General features: G+C 37.5%; 1 protein-coding gene across 1 annotated transcript in view; it reads right to left on the bottom strand.

The window, feature by feature from the left end:
• Window positions 1-20,031, bottom strand: part of TMEM131 (transmembrane protein 131) — a 56,255-nt gene extending 36,224 nt beyond the window's left edge. Inside the window, exons 1-11 of the mRNA XM_010139641.1 lie at window positions 19,883-20,031; window positions 15,172-15,295; window positions 14,068-14,184; window positions 13,126-13,248; window positions 12,328-12,408; window positions 9,293-9,443; window positions 9,118-9,174; window positions 8,104-8,165; window positions 2,772-2,880; window positions 771-879; window positions 5-23 (exon numbers count right to left, since the gene is read on the bottom strand). Coding sequence (XP_010137943.1) covers window positions 5-23; window positions 771-879; window positions 2,772-2,880; window positions 8,104-8,165; window positions 9,118-9,174; window positions 9,293-9,443; window positions 12,328-12,408; window positions 13,126-13,248; window positions 14,068-14,184; window positions 15,172-15,295; window positions 19,883-20,031 — 1,101 coding nt within the window. The remainder of the gene's footprint in view (window positions 1-4; window positions 24-770; window positions 880-2,771; window positions 2,881-8,103; window positions 8,166-9,117; window positions 9,175-9,292; window positions 9,444-12,327; window positions 12,409-13,125; window positions 13,249-14,067; window positions 14,185-15,171; window positions 15,296-19,882) is intronic.
• Between the last annotated feature and the right edge of the window lie 1,545 nt (window positions 20,032-21,576).

Below are 21,576 nucleotides of genomic sequence, written 5' to 3' on the forward strand. Positions count from 1 at the left end.
CAGCGTGATCGAATCCTAAGTATCTATTAAAAGAAAATAGCATGAGAAAAATACTTTCCTCAAACATGAAGTGTTCTTCTAACACAGAAGGCTAGAATTCATTCCAACCAGCAGCAGAAAAGGGACATACCCCACAGCATGCTGAAACTGTGTTATTAACGCTACAGGAACATTGATAATTAAGTAATTCAAACCAGATAAGAAAACACGTGAATCAGCATAGTAGGAGGACTAAAAGGAAGTGTTGAAGTATTACGACAGTTTGCAAATCATACGTATTCCTTATTAACCAAATCAGGCATCTGCAGCACAAAAGGTAAGGTTTAGTTTGTTTGCCTTTAAAATACTCTGTCCTTTCTGTTGATAACGTAGCACCTCATTTCAACAATAACTTTAGTCAACACAGCCATGCTTTGTAAATAAAAACCAAAAAAATAAGGAAGCATTTGACTGTTCTTCTATAATTTTCTTAAAATCCAAAAATATTTCCTTTACCCTTACTTTATATAGTGATAGACCAGCAAATGCAAAATAACTCAGGTCACTTTGAACCCAAGCCTTGAAACCAGCTTATTCATTACTAAGACCACCTCATCTACTAGTGTGAAAAACAGAAAAATTCAAACAAGTAATTCTAGTGATTCTAGTTCAGAAACTTCAGGCATCATTTCTTTATTTCACCCCTCCCCCTTAAAACGCTTAATTCCCTGCTACAACAGTTAGTTCACAGCACTTAGTTTTTGAACTATGTTCAGTTACTGTACGCTTACCCATCCAACACTTCTGCTTGATATGGTATTTCAAGTTTGGAGTAGCTCTTCTCTTTTGCTTTAACAGTTATTTTCCCAGAAGACTGTGATGCTTTTTTTGCTTTTGATGCTGTACACACAAGAATATAAAAAGTTTGGTAAAGCAGGAAAAAAAAAAATTATCCGTTGTGGTAGACTAGCATGAGTGGAAGGACAGAAATACGGACCTAGCCCAGACAGAAGTATCATGGAAGACAAAAATGGATCTTAAGGTAATTCCAATAGGCAAATGACATGGAATAAATCTACGAAGTAAGAGATCTGAGTTCTGAATTTCTCCAACTTAACACCAGTTGGTTGACTTGCCTATCTACAACAGAGAAGTCTGGTTGTTCCTGTGACTTGGAGATGTCCAGAAGATAACTCAGATCCCAGGCAAGCTGAATTCCCCTCTTAAGAGTACAGAATACCCCTACCTCTCCACCACCAGAACAGAAACTTGAGATGGCGGGGCTCCTCACTTAGAATGACCAGCCCAGCAGTACTCAGGGCCAGGAACACGGCAACATTTTATTAATGAAGAAATCAAAGACATACTAAACTTTACAGAAATAGAATCAAAATCCATGTAACCCAAACTACACTAGCACCAAAGATGACAGTCACAGGTCTGCTCCAAGATCACAGAACAAGCAATGTTAGCCTGCTATCAGTTATCGCCAGAAAAGTCAAGGGATTCCAATATTTGTTAGGAGAAACCACCAGCTCCTAAAGCCCTTGCACATATTGGGAGAGCTGAAAGAGCAAATATTTAGGACTGGCTGTTTCACTGAAAAGAGTTCACCAAGTCAATCCCTTAAACACATTAAGCAGCTGGCTGGGTATTTTTCCCCAACTATCTTTCCTTCCAAGATCTACTCAAATGTTAGTCAGTAGGTTCTCATATAACAGTTCCCTCCAGCTTCAAAATCTGAACATGTTACCACCTCAGGTTGACAGAGTTCAGCCATTTCAGAATTTATTTATAGGCTCATCTTACAAACCATAAACTATTAAATATTTAAAGTACTAATCAATAAATCACAGTAATAAAAATCAATCCTCTCCTCTCTATCTATATAACTGCTAAAGTTACATCTACCTGAAGTGAAAAACATTCGCATCTATAAACTTCAATTTTCAAGCAATCCAGGCAGAAAGACTTACAGCGCCAACTGTATCTTAAAGCAGTCACATCTGAGTAGGTCAACAGCTTGACAGTTGATTAAAATCTCTATAAAAACCAAGACGTCTTTCTACAATCTGTCAGCATAGTATTTACAGTCACACTATATAGGGGGAAAATGACCCACCAGTTCTTTCATAAAGATATCAATAAAAGTCAGTATGGGTATACATAACATAACCTTTGTAGGAAAGGTAGCAGTAAAAGGTTTTTCCACCTTCATCTTCATTTTTCTTTAATATGAATTCAAGATCGCAAAATAAAATAAGCCAAATTTCACAATAATTTTCTCAGGAGCATGTCAGAGTCCTATTTCCATAGGCAATCCAGCATAAAATACTGTTTCTTTTAGAAGTAAGATTTTAGCTTCTTTTTTGAACTTTAGAAGGCTCAAAGGGCAATCCAAGGGATACGCTCTCCTCTAATACACATTACTGTGAGAAACAGGTCCTGGTTTGTAAGGATTTCTCAATCCCAAATGCCTATTTAGACTAACAATACATTTTAAATAATTGGTGCCTTAACATCAGAATACTGCTTATGTGTAATAGAATAATGAAGAATCCCATCTCTTCTCACCAGTATTTACCAGCCTAATTTATTTGCTGATTAGGATCAGTGAAGATCCCTTCAGAAATAACTGAAGTTAGAAAAACTGTAAGCCTTTTCCAGGTAGGAAAATTCCATTTCCTGCTCAAAATTACAAGTAACATTTTGTTAAGAGAGTAAAAAATTCATTATGTTTCAGCGAGTTTTAGGAAGCACTTGATAAGTTCTAAGAGAGGAGCAGTACTTACCGTCAAAGCTAATACTTGCAACTTTGGTATATTTACTTTCAGAGGCTTTTAACGTAACTGGCTTGAAATGTACTGTTATAGCTTCATTCTGTGGTGTAGGTCTAACACTCTGCAAATAATCAAAATATTAAGCACCTGTAAATTTATCATTGTTAACACACCGTGCAGCCTTCAGATATCCTTCTAAGTGATACAGCTGCAACTACTTTTGCCCGAGTTCTTATAGGGTTGTCTGTCTTGTAACGAAGCAGCGTTATAAGAGGCAAATTACTTAGTCAGTATGAAGGGAAATGGGCAATAGATAGTTCTCCTTGGGAATGCTGCACAGAGTGACAGAATGGCCAGAAACATGTTCACAAAATAGAAAACAAGCTTTATTTAAATTAAGATTTATTTTTCTATTCTTAATGCTACAGGGTTACAATAGCTAGACTATTTGTTTCTGGAGCACAAAGCTGTTAACTGACTTGTGTGATTACTGGTGACGATACAAACATCTACCTTGTCTCTGATCCCACGCTAAGCCTGCAGAGCTGCCACAGGAAAAAAATAAATTAATTAACTGTACAGAGAATGGTTTTGTAAATCTGAGATAACACTCATTCTATACCAACATTTTACAAGATCACCTTCTCTATCTGAGATTTACTGCTTTAAACAAAATTGAAAAGGTAAATGGGGCATTACTGGAATAGTAATTGTGTCAGTTATTAGCCAGACCTGATTTGTAGAGATACTCATTGCTGTGCAGTAGGATTATGAATTCCATGTCAACATCTGAAGACTCTGTAAAGATTGCTAGCAAACTCTATCTAGAATCCATGGAGAGAAACTGTCTCTCTATGGAGCATTTAAATCCTCTTGTTCTTGTTTTCCTTAAAATTGGCATGGCTGCCATGACTGCTCCTCCCCAGCTGTCTTCTCCTGCTGTAAGAACAGCTCAGCTGCTCATGTAGCAGCTGTTAAGCTACTGCAAATTACAGGATGCTGCACTACGGAAACCAAAATGAGTGCTGGGTTACCTTATGCTGGGCTGCAGAGGTTTAGCACCCGCTTCATAAGCAGCTGAGCCTTTCTTGGTCAGAGAGGAGGAAGGCAGACAGCTAGTGGTACAAACCAGTTACAGTTCTTCCAAGCTAAGCTGTGCTTGACTGTAAATTAAAGCCATAAAATCGTGCATACATAACTAAGTTCTGCAGACCACGTCATCCTTAGAGGAAACAAGCAGCACTGCTCCTGCAGCTAACGAATAATCTGTTAACTCCACTAGAAGTTCTGTTATTTTGGATTTGTAGTACTGACCTCTGTCAACCATCTGCATACACGTGGTGAATATTTGCTATTTCTCTACATGAGTCAATCACATTACAAACTTGAGATCTTGAGGTGTCTTTTAAAAAGCCCTCTTAAAGCAGACAAAACCAAAGCTGTCATCAAGTTCATAACTTCTGCGTGGCAGAAAGGTAACCATTTCTAGTAGCTCTTTTCATGCGAAAGGCTGGTTTTTAATTACTGAAGTTTGAAAGCATGCTGATTTCATTTAGTAAATTAAATCATAAATATTCAAAAGGACAGCCTATTGCCAGAAAGACGGCAGGTTCCAGAGGTGTATCTTTTAAATCAGAAGTATAACAAACCTAGATATATTTACTCAAAACATCTACAGCTAATGAATGTAGTTAAGGCAGAAATTTACACTGTTTTGTTGAAAATAACTACGTCATGCACATCTCTCATTTGTTGCTTGACGACATGCTATAAAAGAAAGTACAGAAATAAGACAACTAAAGGAAAAACAAACATTCTTAAGAATCCTTTCAACTTCACTTTCCTCAAATGTTAACATATTTCAAATAAAGCCCAAGCAAAACTTGTCCTGAGATGTGCCTTAAGAATCATCAGATGTGGACAGGTCACGCAAATACATGCCAAACAAATTCCATCAAGTATCTAATACCCTCAATTCTCTCAGAAAATCTCCTAACAGCAACTTCTCAGGGAAAGAAGAATTTAAAATAGACATGCTTGGGTAACACGAGTCTCCCATGGAGTGCTCCTGTCAAGATTCCTGACCCTGGTGTATGAAAATACATTGAACGTTTAGAGTAAGAGCAAAAAACAATGACCTGAAATGTTCTAGAGAACACAAGGGGGGAGAAAACTTTATGCTATTGCAGCAGTTATTGGGAAAGACTTTGAAGGTTTAAGGACTCTCAGACTACACCTGTGCTAATAAACTAAAGAGAAGAGGCTGAAACACTGGCACACCTTCATCCGCGCCATTTACCTGCCAGCAGGCTCCAGAGCACTGGTTTGTCTTGTCCTCCTAATATAACTGCTCTAAAGACTGAGCAGGCTGTAGATTTTTGCTTATGGAGAATAAAGACACAGCTACCCTGCTGCAAGAGGAAAAAGCCCTCTGGCTACAGGAAGCAGACTAAGGCTGGTTCCATTACTGTCAGAACCACATCTGTCCTGTTTTATTTGCTTGTACAGACACAATTATTTTGTCAGTAACAACTTGGCCTTCAGCTTAAACAGGGACACGCCTAACTAACTAAAGTTCACTTTTGCCAAAAACCACCACCCAGAACAGCCATGGGATAAACTACTAGATTTTAATCCTTTAAGGTGACTTTCCCTTGATAACTTTGAGATGGCTGCACTCAAATGACTGAAGACATAATGTAGAAGGGAACTGCTTTTCATAAGTTGACTGGAGAAAAAAAAAAGCAACGCATGTGAATTTTGACAGAAGTAAATACTTCCTTATACAAATACTTTTATTTTCAAACTGATAAAACTCAGCTTCAGTACACAGCTGTCCTGAAGTTCCTGGTTCTTTATGCATCAAACATGATCGGGGACTCAAATTTTCAAGCATGCTTTTAGCAATCACACGGGCTTAAACTGACTTAAGGAAACACAGTATTTTCTTTCTAGAGAAGAGATAAAGTGTTCAAATATCTACATTTACTGGATTTTTGACAGCATGGCTTCGTTTTTGCAGCATGCCAACAGTTCATCCGGGCATGAAATAAACATGATTCTCCTTAATAATGGAGAAAACCCTACAAAAAGTAATCAAGGAAATTTTTATAAAGTCTTTGAACTCAAAAATGAAAGTGACTTCCTCTTACTCTCCCCAACCAATTTGTTGGATCACAGCACTACTAAGCACTTAAGGGCAGAACAACTACAACTCTGGCAACAGTACTAGCAGTCTCGCATGCATGGGTGACCTGAAGATATTTAGTTCCTCCAGCACCCAGCTTAAAAATATGCTAAATATAGCCTTGGCCTTTTCTTCTGACATTAAGATAAAATTTGTCACTCAGCTCTGTCTCACTGTTTTTAAACCCTATCTCTAAAGGGTCAGAAACCCATTTCCCGAGGTTTTTTTAGACAGAAGTTATTCACCAGGTTCCTTCCAAAAATTCTTTACTCTTGCTGGCACAGCAGCAGAAATTCACACAGGCTTCAAATGCTAGAAAGGTTACAAACTTCACAACCAAGCTATTCCTTAATGAGAAGAACAACTGACTTCACGTGCCATATGTGACACACCGAAAAAATACATCATACCTGGACCTACGTGGTCACTTTATCACTGCAAAAGTGAGCCTAAAAAGCTTTAAGAGCACCACATTTATTGTTTTGATACACTGTAAAAAAATAATTCATCTGGAAAAGTTCTGTCATGACAAGTATAGTGGTTATAAACTCAAATTAGACTGTTGTCTATGGTCCATGGTCTACAGTCCAAAGACCATAGCTTAAAAAAAACATGGGTAGGGTTTTGGTTTTTTGGAGTTTTGTTTTTTTTTTTTTTTTTTAATGGAGGAGTATGAATAGGGTACTACATTATCAGTAACATGGGTAGGGTTTTGGTTTTTTGGAGTTTTGTTTTTTTTTTTTTTTTTAATGGAGGAGTATGAATCAGGTACTACATTATCAGATAGTAGAAGTGATAATGGTGGTTTAAAAAAACCAAAACCACTTTAAAATAAACCCAAAACAACCCACAAAAACCTGTCCCTATGTCAAAATCCTGGCAAATCTAAGATGATGAATGTGATATAAAACAGCAGACGTAGCCAAAAAAATAATTTAATACATTAAGCAATCTCTGATTGGAAAAATCATATACAGATCTTTTTTTAAAATAAAACCCCTCCATGAAAGTTGGTTCATAGCTTACAAGGCCACAAGAGACCTTACAGGATCATCTGACCTCATTAATGCAACAAGCATTAGAACTTTGATGAATTAAATACTGTTTGCACTATACAGTGAGTTTGTCTCAATTTGAAAATTATTAGTGAACAACAACCTAGCAAGCACTTGCAATGGACGGTGAGTTATCCTCGTTACTAAAATTGTGTCCTGTTTCTAATTTAAATTCATCTAGCCTCAGTTTCCAGTATCTTACTTTAAAAGTTTTAGTTAGATCTCTACTATTAAAATACTATTCCCTCCAGTTACAGCCATATGGTTTAAAAACACAGAAATGCTCTCCAGGAGCTCATTGAGAAACCTTTGTCAATCCTTCAGTCATTCTTCTGACTCCTCTGGTGTCTTTTTAACACTTCAACACTTTTGAAGTGCACTGGGGCAAGGTATATAGCTAGCTATGCAAGTATATCTGGAAAACAAAGAAGTCAAGAAGGGGAGAAGGAAGAAGTGAGAAAAATAGCGGGCAATGAGAAAAATTATGTGGGAAAAAGCTATGAATGATCAAAGGCAGACTACCAGACTAGAGCCAAAATTCTGTAATAAAAAGTAGAAAATCCAAACCCCAGGATTCTGAAGCTAGCTGCACTTTACGTGCAGCTGCAGTGATCTCACTGGAAAGGGCTCCAGAGTGTCTGCAGGCTTTTTTCCTTATTTCAAGCTAAAAAGCAGATAACCTGAAGAAAACAAGGGCTATTTTACAGTCTGTTCTTGCAAAGTACTCTTAAAAGATTATGTTGGGCAATGACTGCACACACTCTCATAGAGTTTGAGATGAGGACAAAGAATCTCTCAGATTCTGCATTAACCTCTCGTTCACTGAACAGCAGTTACTGTTCTCAAGTACAAAAGCTTTCAGAAGCTCAGATATTGCAGGAACAGCCTATAAATGCTGAAACAGCCATTCAACAAAGGGTATAAAGCAAATGATTTTTACCGTGCTTATAGATTATTTGTCTTACTATTAAGTTACGTTTTCAGTCACACATCACCTAGCTTCTAATTGTGAACACTACAAGGTGAACCTATGAATGATCAATTTTTATGAGAGAAAGTAAATCCAAGTAGAAAGTTTCGAATTGAAAGGAAATAAACTTACTGTAATTGGCACGTCTTTTGTTCCTGAATTTAATAAATGCAGATTTAAAATTTTTGGCAGATCTGTTAAAGAACAAAAAACACACCTGGCTATTAGGCTATTTGAACATAAGAACCTTATACAAAGTCATCTGCGCTAGCTGGTTTATCATATAAATCCACTGGTGTTCAGTTTTTAAAAGCTAGACTAACACGACAATACAGCCAGTCCAAATAGCTAGTCCCAAGAATCAGACACACTTAAAACTGTATTTTTCCATATTAGCAGGCATTACATGCTTCAGCTAAGGACTTGCATTTCTAACATTTTAAGAAATTAAAAGGCTAAAAATACTACAATGAATGCCTTTGACAGATACACCAATATTCAGCAGACACTAATCTTATTTCAAAATCTTTACATACTGAGTAAGTTGCAAGGAAACGTACTTCAGAAGCTACCTTTTTTTAGTTGAACGATGATATATACTGTTTTGCTTCAGTAACTAGTCCCTTTTACAGCTTGAAAAGATACCTTCAGTTTTACTATTTTCTGCCATATATATGTAATTATTATGTCACTAAGTATTAATGTAAGAAGTAAAATGTCAGGCACAAATGTGTGAGTGGCACTTAAAAATTCTTATCATAAGTAACAAATTGGATTGTTTGCACACTCACTATTCTGTGTCTGAAAATTATGAAAACTTATGCAGATGCAAAGAAATCTCACAAAACAAGTTTACAAATGAAACTGCCAAAGGGTTTCAGACTAAGCCATGCCCAACTGCGTAAGACCAATCTTATTACTAGACTTATAACTTGATGTGCAAACTACTGCTTGCTTGTACACATCTCAAGTGTACTTGCAAGTGAATACATTTGTGCGCTGTTGTAACACACTGTTATTCTGCTTTTGAAACTCTGGCTTTTAAGAAGCATCATTCCACAAGAAACTCTGAATAGCACAAAGATAAGCGGGCTTTCTCCTTGCCATTCGACTCATAAAGACTTTCAGATCCGAAGTATAGTTTACCTTGTGTGCGTAGTGTACCAAAATCTAACATTTCCGTTGATGAATAGATTCCTGGTGCTTTAATAATAATAAAAAAAGAGAAGTTACCATTTTCTTTTAGTACAAGTTAATGAATCTGAATAACTTAAAAAACCAAAAACCCAAACAACAAAAAACCAACCAGTTTTCTACAAACCTGTTGTAACTTCTACTTCAACAGGGAGAATGATAAATTCTGTGTTGTCTGAGGCATTTGTTTTTATTCTAATGAAGGCTGTATGATTATCTGCTTCTCTTGAAGAAAAGCTGGCTCTCATCACTCCTTTAGTTTCATAGGGAGGTATTTCCTGATAAATAATCAAAGCACATCTATGAGAGTGTAGCAATTACAAAAAAAATGGCCTCGCCAAAAAATTACAATAGAAGCATTGCATACAATTGTATTAAGAGAAAAAGCTGTGATAGCGGTAAGGGATAGGCTCTATGTTATTAAAATAACCATTAAATTTAGTACAGATAGTTGTAATTATCTAATATGACACTGATTTAAAATAGATATATGCAAGAGGTCTTTCACGTCCCATTTGATTAAGTTTTTATGTATTGAAATTGTGGGAAAAAGACAGTAGACTAAATTGTCAGTATCTAAGAAAAAGCAAAATCTATTCATAAAAATGTTATTGAGTGCAGTAACATTAAATAGTTTTTGCATATTCTAATTGTTTATACGCCAAAGCAGACATGAGGCATACAGTTTCAGTGGTAAACACAAACTGAAATAGTGCAGAACTACCAGTAACCAGAAACTTGAGGAGCTGCAGGTTTATTCATCATCAAGCATTTTACAGCAAGAAGTAAAAACGTGTTTTAGTTTCTGCACTAAGCCTATTCCATCAGTTCCTATCTGCATTCAGGATTTGAAAGACAACTTTTTCTGTATTTGCTGGACACAGCTGCAGCACAAGACTAGCTTCAGAACCATAGTTGAAATACTAATATTGCGTATTCCTCCCTATCGCATTAAAGAACTGGATTTTTTTTTTTGGTAACGTAATAGAAGATGAAAAACTTGGTTTGAAATCTGGAGCTTCTTCCGCATTAAATGCAAATAAATATTGCAGAAAGTAGGAATTTTTTATGATCCCTGTATTGATTTATGTTGTTTTAGTTGACAGCTTCTTTCCTTTGTGTTTTTCATGAAGGAAACTGGACAGAACGTAATCCATATAGGTGCTGATTGTCTTCTACATCTCTTCTGTGCTTTCTGCAGTACAAACTCATACCAATCCATTCTGGAGGTCAAGCCATATTTTCCATGGCACAATGACTGTAGATGTATTCTTTGAAAAATGCTGAATATCAAACTAACTAGTTTCACTGCTACTACTTGATGAGTCCCTAAACTAAGGAGCTGTTAAGTTCTGTTTTCGCCCTTATTCACAGACCTAACATAATGCGGCCATTCATTAGTGTTTCCAAGGATGCGATTTGACTCTTCCACATGTGTAACCAGGGACCCAAGGTTTGTCAGATCTATGAAGTAACTTTGGACAGTGATTACAAAAATACTACTGCATGCGCAGTCTGCTTCATCCAAACATCTGGCATCAAAACAATTTTAGACAATGTTGTACATCCATATGTCAAAGGATCATCACCATATTTCAAATAATTTCTTCTACTTCTCAGGTTTTTCTAACTGAAGTGCAGCTCTTGACATAGCCAGTGATATATCTCAGTGTTTCTTCCTACTGGTTTAATTTCTTCTAGTTGCTTCATTATTTTGAAATACTGACGGTTGATATGAAAACCAAGAGGATTAGTGCTGGCTAGTATTAACCTAACAACATTTCCATTCAATACACTGGAAGGTCTCACACACATGTCATCATTGCTTTAACTGGCAACCCGGCCTAGAGAAAGTGAAAAGCTACATGCTCAAGAAACAGAGTTAGGAATAAACTAGACATTTAAAAATCTTCTTTTGTGGCTCTGTTTGTTACATACCTACTAAGGGCTACAGAATTCAACATTCCCCTTGAGTTCTTTTGACAGCAAGGAAGGGACTATCTTTGGAAGCAAAGTCACTTAACTAAGTGTAAAAACATCAGGACCTTCATTATTTAAAATCCATTTTAATGTTTACATCTAAACCTCAGCATCTGTTTACTCTTCCACTGCATTTTTTTAAAATGTTTGAGATCTATATTTATACTCATTTGCTTGCAACTTTTATATCTAAAACTAAGATACTGCCATTCTCATGAACTTTCCCCAGAAAAGCCAGGAATTTTTTATGATCATCTTTCTTAGTTGACTTGGAAATATCCTGGCTTTACTCATTAAAACAGCTGTAACTGTCAGTAACTGTAACAACACACTGAGCAAGAGACAAGTTTTGGAGCCCAATAACTTTAATGTCTCTGGTCTCAGACAAAAAACAGTCATCAGAAAAACGAGGAGTTCTAATTAAAGAGGAAAACAGAGTTTGTATCTAGTTGGACATTACCAACACGGATATACAACACAGAGCCAATACTTCACCTTCAGCATGCTTCTAAAATTTATTTCACTTGAAGATACCAATATGTGTTACTTCAAAACTATGTTAAATGAAGAACACAACAAAACAGATTTAATAGACCAGACCACGAGTCCCATCCAACCCACTACCCTGTCTCCAGCAGCAGACGTGAAGAGTAAAGAGTAACTGCAGGGCATGCTTGGAGAAATGTTTCCCAGAACAGTTTCTAGCCATTCTCGACTCACGATTTAGTGATTTATTGCAGGTAGACACACTGCTGTTAGTAGTCCTTAATATATTCTTCTTCCCTAAGTTTGTTCAGCATTCATAGTGATTTGCAGGAACGACTTTCTCAGTTTAAAAAAAAAATTCCATGTATTTTTTTGTGAGTTAGATCCAGCTCACAGGCCATCAGAAGGGCTACACTGTGCTGAATACTTAGGTAGGTGCAATTCATTTCACTGTAAATCATCTTATTCCTCTCATGCCAAAAAAGTGCAGCTCAATACAGATAGCTTCTTTTAATTAAACTTTTCCTTCAACTGCTACTACACAATTAACAGACCCTGTTATCATTTTTATGGACCACTTTTAATAATTAAATGACAAGGAACAAAATTGGTAAAAAAAATCCAACAAACCTACTATCGTATTAAAATAAAACTTCCCTGTACGTACACGGAATGCTACGAGACGTGACTACTCACCCATAGCTTTCTTGTACCTCCTTGCTGACCTGTTGGAAGCTCTAAATGGAGATCACCTCCACTGGAATACATTTCTACCACCTGAGGGAGATAACAGGAAAATGTTAGCACTCAATTTTAAAGGGACCCTGGTTTAGTTGTCAGGTGTTATAATGTGTAATGTCACAGGTAAGCAACTATTTGACCATTGGAGTATTCTATAAATTCACTGTAATGATGATACAGCCAGTTGGTAGTGCCGCACTTTATGTGCTTTCTGTAGCTTTTCGCAGTTTGTGGATTTCTCACTCAGCAGAATCAGATTACGTTTATCAGAGGACTATTCATTTACTTGTTTGGTTAGGTACGGCCATCACTCCTGCCTTAACATAAGAATGCTTGCTAACATTACATACTAGGGTACACCGTAAAGACACCCTATGCCATGCAAAACAAGCAGAAGGAAGCTAAGAAGTATGCCTGCCTGGATTAAAAGTACAAGATCTGTTTTACTCTGTTTGCTTCGGTATTTTTCTCCATTACCGGTGAAGTTTAATTTGTTATTTCTCAGTAATTATGACCATTTTAAAAGTGGAAATTTCACAGTAAAACCTCAATTTAGCAAATTAAGATATCTTTGAGCATCATCTACAATTTCTAGAGCAACTGATTTTCATATAAACAGAAAAACATTTATATAATATGAAAGGCTTGGCCTCAAATAGCTTTAAAGTTCAAACAATGTTAAGCACAAAAATAAATTTTCAGTTTAAAATCATAAACATAAATGAGCATTTAACAGTTTTCTCTTAGGCTCACCTGCAAAGGTTCACTGTGAGGGTTATGTATATTTATTATTGGAGAAAAACTGCTATTTACAGGAACTCGTGCCCCAATAAACGGGCGCAATCGATAGGGGTTCGGTACTCCAATGCCAAACACCTGGTTCAGAAAAAGAAAAACAAGCTTAAGCAGCTGTATGTTATTGTTACAGAGCCTAACATACGTGCACAAATTCTGGTAATCTACCAAGGACTCTCTTTGATTAATTTTACATCATGCTTCTAACCAAACATTTAAAACCAGTATCATGCTAAAGCACTGAAATAAGGAAACTGTTTTAGGTTTGCAGCTAAAGAAAGGGTATTTTGGTATTTCTCATAGCTACTGCTTACTTACATTGACGTATTTAGAACACAGGAAGTCAAAATAACCATCATTTTTTCCCTGACACTCGGAAACACTAGATATCAGCTAAAGGTTAAAAGGCTGTGCAATATCCTTTAATCATACCATTATGGAACAGACAATCCATATGGGAAGTGTCTTTGTTGTTGTTTTCAAAACATTGGCATGGTAAGAGTCATATTTTTCCAGTAAGAGGATTTCTCTCGCTTTTCAGACTCTCTCAGTCTGTCTGGTTTATCTTTCTGAATCTCAGGTGAGTAATTTTTTGACACCTTAATGAATAATATTGTCTTGTCATTGGGTCAGATGAGTACAGAGCTAAAGAATGAGCTACATCCCTGCAATGAGCTACTGAAAGAACTCACACACAAAAGCTGTTGGGAGGATTTTAAACCCTACATAACTTCATCCATCTGGCTTACAGTGCCACCCTACAGATATTTACTATGGTAACCCAACAAGCAGCAGGGATGGAAACTTATTCAACTGGGCTGATAAAAAAAGTATTATTGCATGAAGATCCTAGGATGGTTAAGCATGCCATAATAAAAAAAAAAAGTGTAATTCTCTTACCTGATAAGTAAATACCCCATGATTAGAAGTGTTAATAAATAAAGTGTTCTCTACATTTCCCACTACTCTTGCGAGGAAAACTACATCAAAGGATGTATTCCCTCCTGGAAGAATTTTCTGGAAAAAATAAAAGCAAGAAAGCAGAGGAATAAGCAAAACTGTAGTGAAGTCATTCCACCCTGCAGATGAATAACAGGTTTTGTCCTACAAAAGATCTCCATGAGTTCTTGACTGAAGTTAGAAAGTCTACTGCAGATTTAGGGGAAAAAAAAAACCAAAACAGTAGACATTTTAGACAAATAAAATGTGTTCAAGATAATAAAAATACCATTATTTTGCAACTATTCTGTAGTCCAGAATCATATTTAATTAAAGTTTTATGTTAAATTCTGAAGAGTTTAGCTTTCCACAGAAATATTTTGGACTGATGGTTTACAGCACACTGGAGAAAGGCAATTACTACAAGACTTCTGTAAGTGAAAAAGATTGCATGTAGACAGGTTTCCTGAAAGTTTTTAGTGTTTAGATGGCCCCTGCTAAGCCACAGGCCCTGAACACAAAACAGAAACTACAAGAGTATATTCTGACAGCAATGCGGTTAGGAGTCAACCCTGCTGATACCACGATTTTTAACTTGCAAGTTCCTGTAACATGATGGCAGTAGTCACAAGTGCATTAGAGTGACTGCCTCACACTCAGACCACTTCACTGGACGTACAATTTTTAGAAAAATTATAAGAACAGCTTGTTCCTGTATGCGCTCTAAAGCAATGTACGCTTAGTCACTTCAGCAACAAACGAGACCTGCCGTCAAACTGCAAGTTACAGAACACACTTTCATATATAATCAGAACTACGCAGTATTTCATTCCTTCATTCCTTCTCTTCTAGGAGGGTTTGTGTGTGTTTCTGTGGTCAGTTCAAATTTTCTTGGTAATTTTCTTGGTAACTGATATGAGATCAAGAACTGCAGTAATCTTAATACTTTTAGGTAGGTAAATTTGGCAGTAAGTATCTCATTTAAAGAGGGGAAGTAAACCAACATCCCATTTGGGTTGGAGAGGGGGGAGGGAAAGCTCATTTTGAGAAAGCAGAATAACTTACCCTATTTTGAAAAAATGATGCATGAAAATGTGATGTTGTAGCGGATATCGATACTAACGTAATCGTTTCTTCTGAGCTAGGGTTATGTAGGTAAACTTTTTCCATTTTTGGCATTCCAACTGGCCTGTTGAAACAAGAGAAAGAATATTTTTAAAGTGTTAGAATTCTAGAAAATAGAGCATTGGGTTTTGTCCCATTAAACCAAACAGGAACGTAACAGTGATGTATGTTAACAGTTGAACTTCGTGTTAAATGTTTTTTCAAGTAACATATGCAAATTTTACCTTGAAGAATTACTTAAGTCAACATCTTTTCCATTATTTTATTGATTACTTTTCCTGAAGGCTTACCTGACATTTTAACATTCTCTAAAATGACACCTATCCAAAATGAAATTCTATTTTTCAGGTTTTTGCTTCAGAATCAGAAGAAGCAGGAATTTTCTACTCCTGTCCTACAACCTCTAAATAATTATCTTAAGAAAGGCTGCACACAGCAAACTGAAAAAACAGAACACACACACACACGAAAACAGTGTAAGCACAATTCTTTTCCTAATAGATTGTAAGCAGTCTTACCCAGAACCCAGAATTTTTCTAAAATTGTATTTTTAAACATGTTCTACAGAATTAAGTCCACAGACATGAGCAGCAACAACTATTTTATTTGTATGTCATTTGAATTCATATCTTAAGGGAAAAAAAATGCTTGAGATAAATGCTAGAATTTAAAAAAACTCTAAAACACAGAAGTCAAACAGTTAAACAGCAGCACACCTTTTCAGCAACAAGATATGTTAACAATTTATTCCATGCAAGCTTTAGGCTTGTCCCTGTTTGCTTACAACAGCTGCTGTGACAATAAATGCCTCAGTTTCACAATTATTTTTCAGACTTTGCTATGACTTTTTCATACCTTTTAACACATGTGTTAATCACCAGCACCAAAGCACTAATAAAGTGTGTAGATTACAATTTTCTCCAAATTAAATTTTGGAATTCAAAACAGTTAACTGCTAACTCTCAGGCTACACATATTCCATGTAGCACTCCTTCCCATGTTACCTGCTCCAAACATTGCAAGGACTGCAAAACTACTGGTGAGAATCACTATCTGTAGTACCTGAAGTGATGATGACCTGTAATAGGCAGCTGCTGTGTTATCCCCAGTTACCTTTAGCAGGCTAAATTAGTAAACTCTATTGTAGTTGCACAGTTTTTCAACTTGGGGGGTGTGTGCGGAGGGAGAGTATGTCTCAATGGATAGAGCAACGTAAGTTTGCTGTAAATTAAAAGTTGCATTGAATGGAGGATCTAGTGACAGTAATCAAACTATACCACAGTTTACAAAGTGGTTGTGGTAGCAGACAGAACCACCAACGTATGACACGTGGGCTAAACAGATAGATGCTAAAGACCATGACATTAATGCAAAGTCACAATTATTAACCTTCAAGAAACTGCATCATAACCAACAGTAGAATATATCTGCACTCTTCCACAGTAAATCTCTTTGCTTTGCTTGCTGCGTTCTCCTAATTTCATGTCTCCAACAGCAAACACTTGTTCTTGATCCTTCTTTCACTGTCAAAAACCTCCTCATTTTGACTTCTCTAACTTAATTAGTATTAAAGACAACAGTTTCACTGCTCACTCTTTAAAACCCATACAAAACCTAAGATCCAGGTTAAGCCATAACATAAAAGTCATCGTATCTGTGGGATATTGGAAAGGGAAATGGTTTGACAGCTGTGATGTTTTGCATTAACTGCTGTAACTGCTCAACACTGTTTATCAATGGAATCAAAGAGTAAATCTATACACCTGTTCACTATTTGCTTATCAGATCAGAGGAGTTTGAATGACAGCCTGCCCTCCAAAGTTCCCCATCTCTACCCGACTCCCAGAGAAAAAAAAAAAGAAAACCACAAACCAACGAACACCCACAAAAGCACAACTGAGAAAAGTGTCTGCTTATATGGTGTTACCCAGCAATTCCTGAATTCTGAACCTACTACTTCAAATGCTCCTTTACTGACATCAGTACGTATGGGCTTGAGTATTTTATCTTTGTGGTAACTGCAAAAGGCATAAGGAAGCTTTTATAACAGCAATTTCACAGTGAATTAATTGTTTAGAGAAAGTGGTCTTGCCTTAAGCAAGTGCTCTCTGATTGTACCAACACCAAACAGAAAACCAACCAACCAAACAAACAAAAGAAATAAAACAGTCCAACTCTTCCAACATTGAAGACAGCTCTTTCAGTCTCTCCTGAGGATCAGCTGCCTGTTCCCTAGTTCTCATTGCAATTTCTCATTCTCCTCAGTGGAAGACATGCTCCCAGCACCTTGATGCAACTCTTTTGCTTGCCATAGTGCAGTTTCTGGATATTTCTCTTCCCCAGAGCAGGTTCAGTAGCTCCTAAAGAAGAAGAAACCATCCTTCTCCTCTATTACAATGTTCTCCAACCAGTCTTCATAAAAGAAGTTTAAGAACCAGAACCAAGAATCAAGCAGAACAGTTCCCACCAACCACAACAACAGGAAGTGAGAGAAGATGAGGTAGATTTTAAGCACTGTTATTACATGGGAGCAAATGACAAGACCAGCATATGACTTGTGGTCTCTACACAGAACCAGCTATGTAGTGAAAACCTAGGATCAGAGTTGACTTAAGGGACAGGTTCTATGGTGCATAACGTGTGAAACACAACAAGGACAAGACAACTATGTTGAATAAATCAGTAATACTGAAGTTCCAGCTTGCTCCTGTCAGTAAGGTAGTTTGGAAGTAGAACTCGCTATTCCAGGAAATGTTTCAAATATTAACAGTCTTTTAAGGCCTTCATGCTTTTCCAGTTCTGAAGAGAGGGGAATATGGAACAGTATATTTGAGAGGCTAAAGCCTATAAAAACAACTACTAGGGAAGCAGCCATGACAGACATCACTGTTCACTAACTTCAGATTCCAGACTAAACTGCCACAGTATAATTATAGGTGATAACAGCAGAAGTCATTATGAAGGAATTCTGTTGCTATGACTATGTTTTATTTTACTCTTTCGTTGACCATTCTGATTTCGAAACAATGAGTCCAGTATTATGTGATACTCAGATACAGCTTTCCTTAGAGTCTTTAAGCTCGATGTTAGCCAAATCTACAGAAAGAGGACAAACCTCACTTGTTTTTTCTGCCATCAGACACAGTAAAATCCAGGCAAAGCAGTGTGTTCCAGACACTTCTAATGAACCTACATCCCAAGCAATAACCACATAAGGGATGCTCTTTATGCTGCAGATTATCAAGCAGCAATGATCCACACAAGTATAGTATTACCTGATGCCAAATTTTACAACAGAATTTCCTGGTGCAGCCACAGCTAGGACTTTTCATTGCAAGAAGCTGGTACAGACACACACCTTCAGGCAAACATGAACTGTGAAAGCACGTAAGATTTTGCTCCTGATCTTTTGTCCCTGAAGAATGTTAGGTTCACCTACACAGGTAAAAAACAGATACCACAACTTAGATGAGATCGTGGTGATTAACAATGGGGATTCAAATGGGTAAAGAAGCCTGCATTCACATTCCTGACTGCTGCAACTTCAAGGGAACTTCAAGCGAAATGAAAATATTTTTTTACCAGCATTTAAAAAAAATTCCAACAATCTCAAACTCCACATTAGAAGTGTATCAAGTGTACTGTGTAAACATCTGGCTGCACATTACAGGTACCTTGTAAGTACTTTCACCATTTGTAAGTATGTTTGTTTAAAATGTAAGAAAACTACGAATTTGGATTAATGTTCTAGTTGCTAAAATTCTCCACCGTTTACTGTTAGGAGACTAGAGTTCTTGAAGAAAATAGACCTATTTGCTAAACTTATGCTAACCTTAGGTTACTCCAAGTAACACAAGGTCTCAAGACCTGCAAAAAAGATCTCAAATATCTGAACATTACCAAGCAATTGCTTTCAAAGCTAACTCAAACCTTCATAGAATATCCTGCCAAACACTAGACTTCACAAATAAAAACCACAAAAATGTTACAAAAATGTCCTAATGAAAATTTTTCAAAGGAATGCAAATTGAGACTGTTTATCAACAGAGAACCGAAAGGCAGATTTTCAGAGTACTGTCCTACCAACGAAAAAACTTTGTGTCCCAATTTCAACAAAGGGGCTGTTAGCACCGAAAGGGGTTTGGTTTGCTGGAAGGTAACCCCAGCAAAACTACACAGAAAGGGAGCTTTCAGCAGCTTGTCAACGCTTGCCGCAACTTAAAGGGTTCGCATGGGATGAAAGGTAAACCCAGCGAACCACACACCGAAGGGAGCTTACTGGCTCATTAACGGCTTGAATTCAAGACTTTGTTTGGGCAAAGGAAAAACAGACACAGGCTTAAAAGGGGGGAAAGCTTTAACAGAAAAGCCTGAAGGTAAAATCATTTTAAAAGTCAGGCGGATTGGAAAGGAGAGAAATATAAAGGGAGAGATTGATAAATAAATAAGCATATGCAAATACAATATAAATCTCCCATTCAAAACCACTTCTCCCGCTTACAAACAAAGGACCCACCCACCACGTGGTCGCCGTGCCAGTGGAGCTGGGGCGAAAGCAATTGTCCGTTCACCTCACAAAAAGTTCTCAGTCTCTCTGAGGGTAAAATAGTCCTTTCTCCTTTCGGGGTGGCCGAAGAGAACTTGCAGTTACCGAAGGCAGTGTTCCAGGCTCCCCCTTCCATCTGCACATACGAGACTGATTGGAACCTCCAGGGAATCCCAGCAACAGTCCTCCGCGGGTGCGGGTCTCTTCCGAGAATAATCTAGAACCAGTTTTGCGTTCCCCTTCGCCATCGACATCTCGTCCCGTGCAGGGATTTAGGGGCTTATGGCTGGTTCGACCCCTGGCCATGCCAAAACAGTTGAACACCACCCCCGCCGGGAACTGGCAAAGCGGAAAGGTCTACCTGCTAAGCAGGAGTTTTTTACTGCTTTCAGGGATATTGAGGTTACTGCAGATGCTGCTTCTCTCTGATGAAAAAGCTCTTAGCCCCAGGGGTGGAGATTCAAAGGTGCCGCGGCTTGCACTGGGAGCAGAGTGCCAACGAGTGTCTCGACACACCCCTTTTTACGCACTCATTTGTGGATGCGTATCTGAATGTCGCTTCCCCTCCCTGGAGGTGCGGCAAATCTTTCCCACGGCTGGGGGGGTGGGGGGAGGGGGAAAGAAGGAAAGAACAAAAGAAGAACAACAGCTGGACCATGCGGTCAGTGCCATGTTCAAATCGGGACACTTTGACAATAGGATCTTGCTCAAATCGAGTGAAGCAAGAACCTCCACTCACCACAGAAGCATATGTCGCTCAAGGATGAGCCATCTGCAAGATCTCTAATATGAAGACTTGTCTCAAATGCAGAAAGCCATATAGGTAATGACTGTTCAGCCAAAATTGCCTCTGAGCAACCAACTCCCAAAGCTATGGAAGACAACGTAATGGATACCGTTTGTATGTTAGAATACCTCAATTATTCCATTCCCATTTAACAACAGAGGAAAGTAACAGATTAAGAGAGATTACAAGGAACAGGAGCTAACTAGTTGTCCAAGCTGGTTTTGGGTGGAGGTTCTTTTGCTTGCTTGTTTTCATTAAAGCCCCAAATCTCTGATATCCAACATGTTGTAGAATTTGTTCCAGAGAAAGGCTGTTGTTGCTTCAGAAACACAAGCAGGAGGCTTTCGCATTAAAAAGAACAAATGTGTATTCTGCTTAGTCCAAGCAGTCCCCTGGAGCAGTGATATGGAAAAACCTGACTCAGTTCCACCCCATTCCCAGAGGCTTAATGTATACAGAGAACATTTGGGATTTCTTCAAGTGAGCTGAAGATTTGCATATCCTAACATACACCACACATTTCCTTTGATAAATGTGAGATTACCTGGACTGCCTTCAAAGTGGTAGAACATGGTAGACTTTATTTTATACTAAAACAGCATTTAAATACCTCCAACTGTTACAGAAGTATAAGGCTATTGTAATCTCATCTCCAGGTGGAATGCAGGAAGTGTGTCTACAGCACATATTTATCAACTTAATAGTGACTTTGATTTTTTGAGATTAAAAAAACCTGTTGATAAATATTATTCCTGCTCAAGTTGGCATGTTTTTGAAACATCTGATTAAACCCACATATTCTTAGCAGACCAAGATTGTCACAGGAAGAACGAGTTAGCTTACAACTGAACTTAAATATCAAAACTTTCTTTACCCTAGGAATGATACATGTTAATAGTTCAGCATGAACATGAACTTTGAACAGGCTTCCTCTACTAAATACCACATGCTAGCTATTAACAAAACACTGTTTAGTTATAACACTTATTCAGAGTCTAAACAAGCATTTCTA

The sequence above is a fragment of the Buceros rhinoceros genome, unplaced genomic scaffold (assembly GCF_000710305.1).
Source record: "Buceros rhinoceros silvestris isolate BGI_N320 unplaced genomic scaffold, ASM71030v1 scaffold3787, whole genome shotgun sequence".
Taxonomy (NCBI): Eukaryota; Metazoa; Chordata; class Aves; order Bucerotiformes; family Bucerotidae; genus Buceros; species Buceros rhinoceros.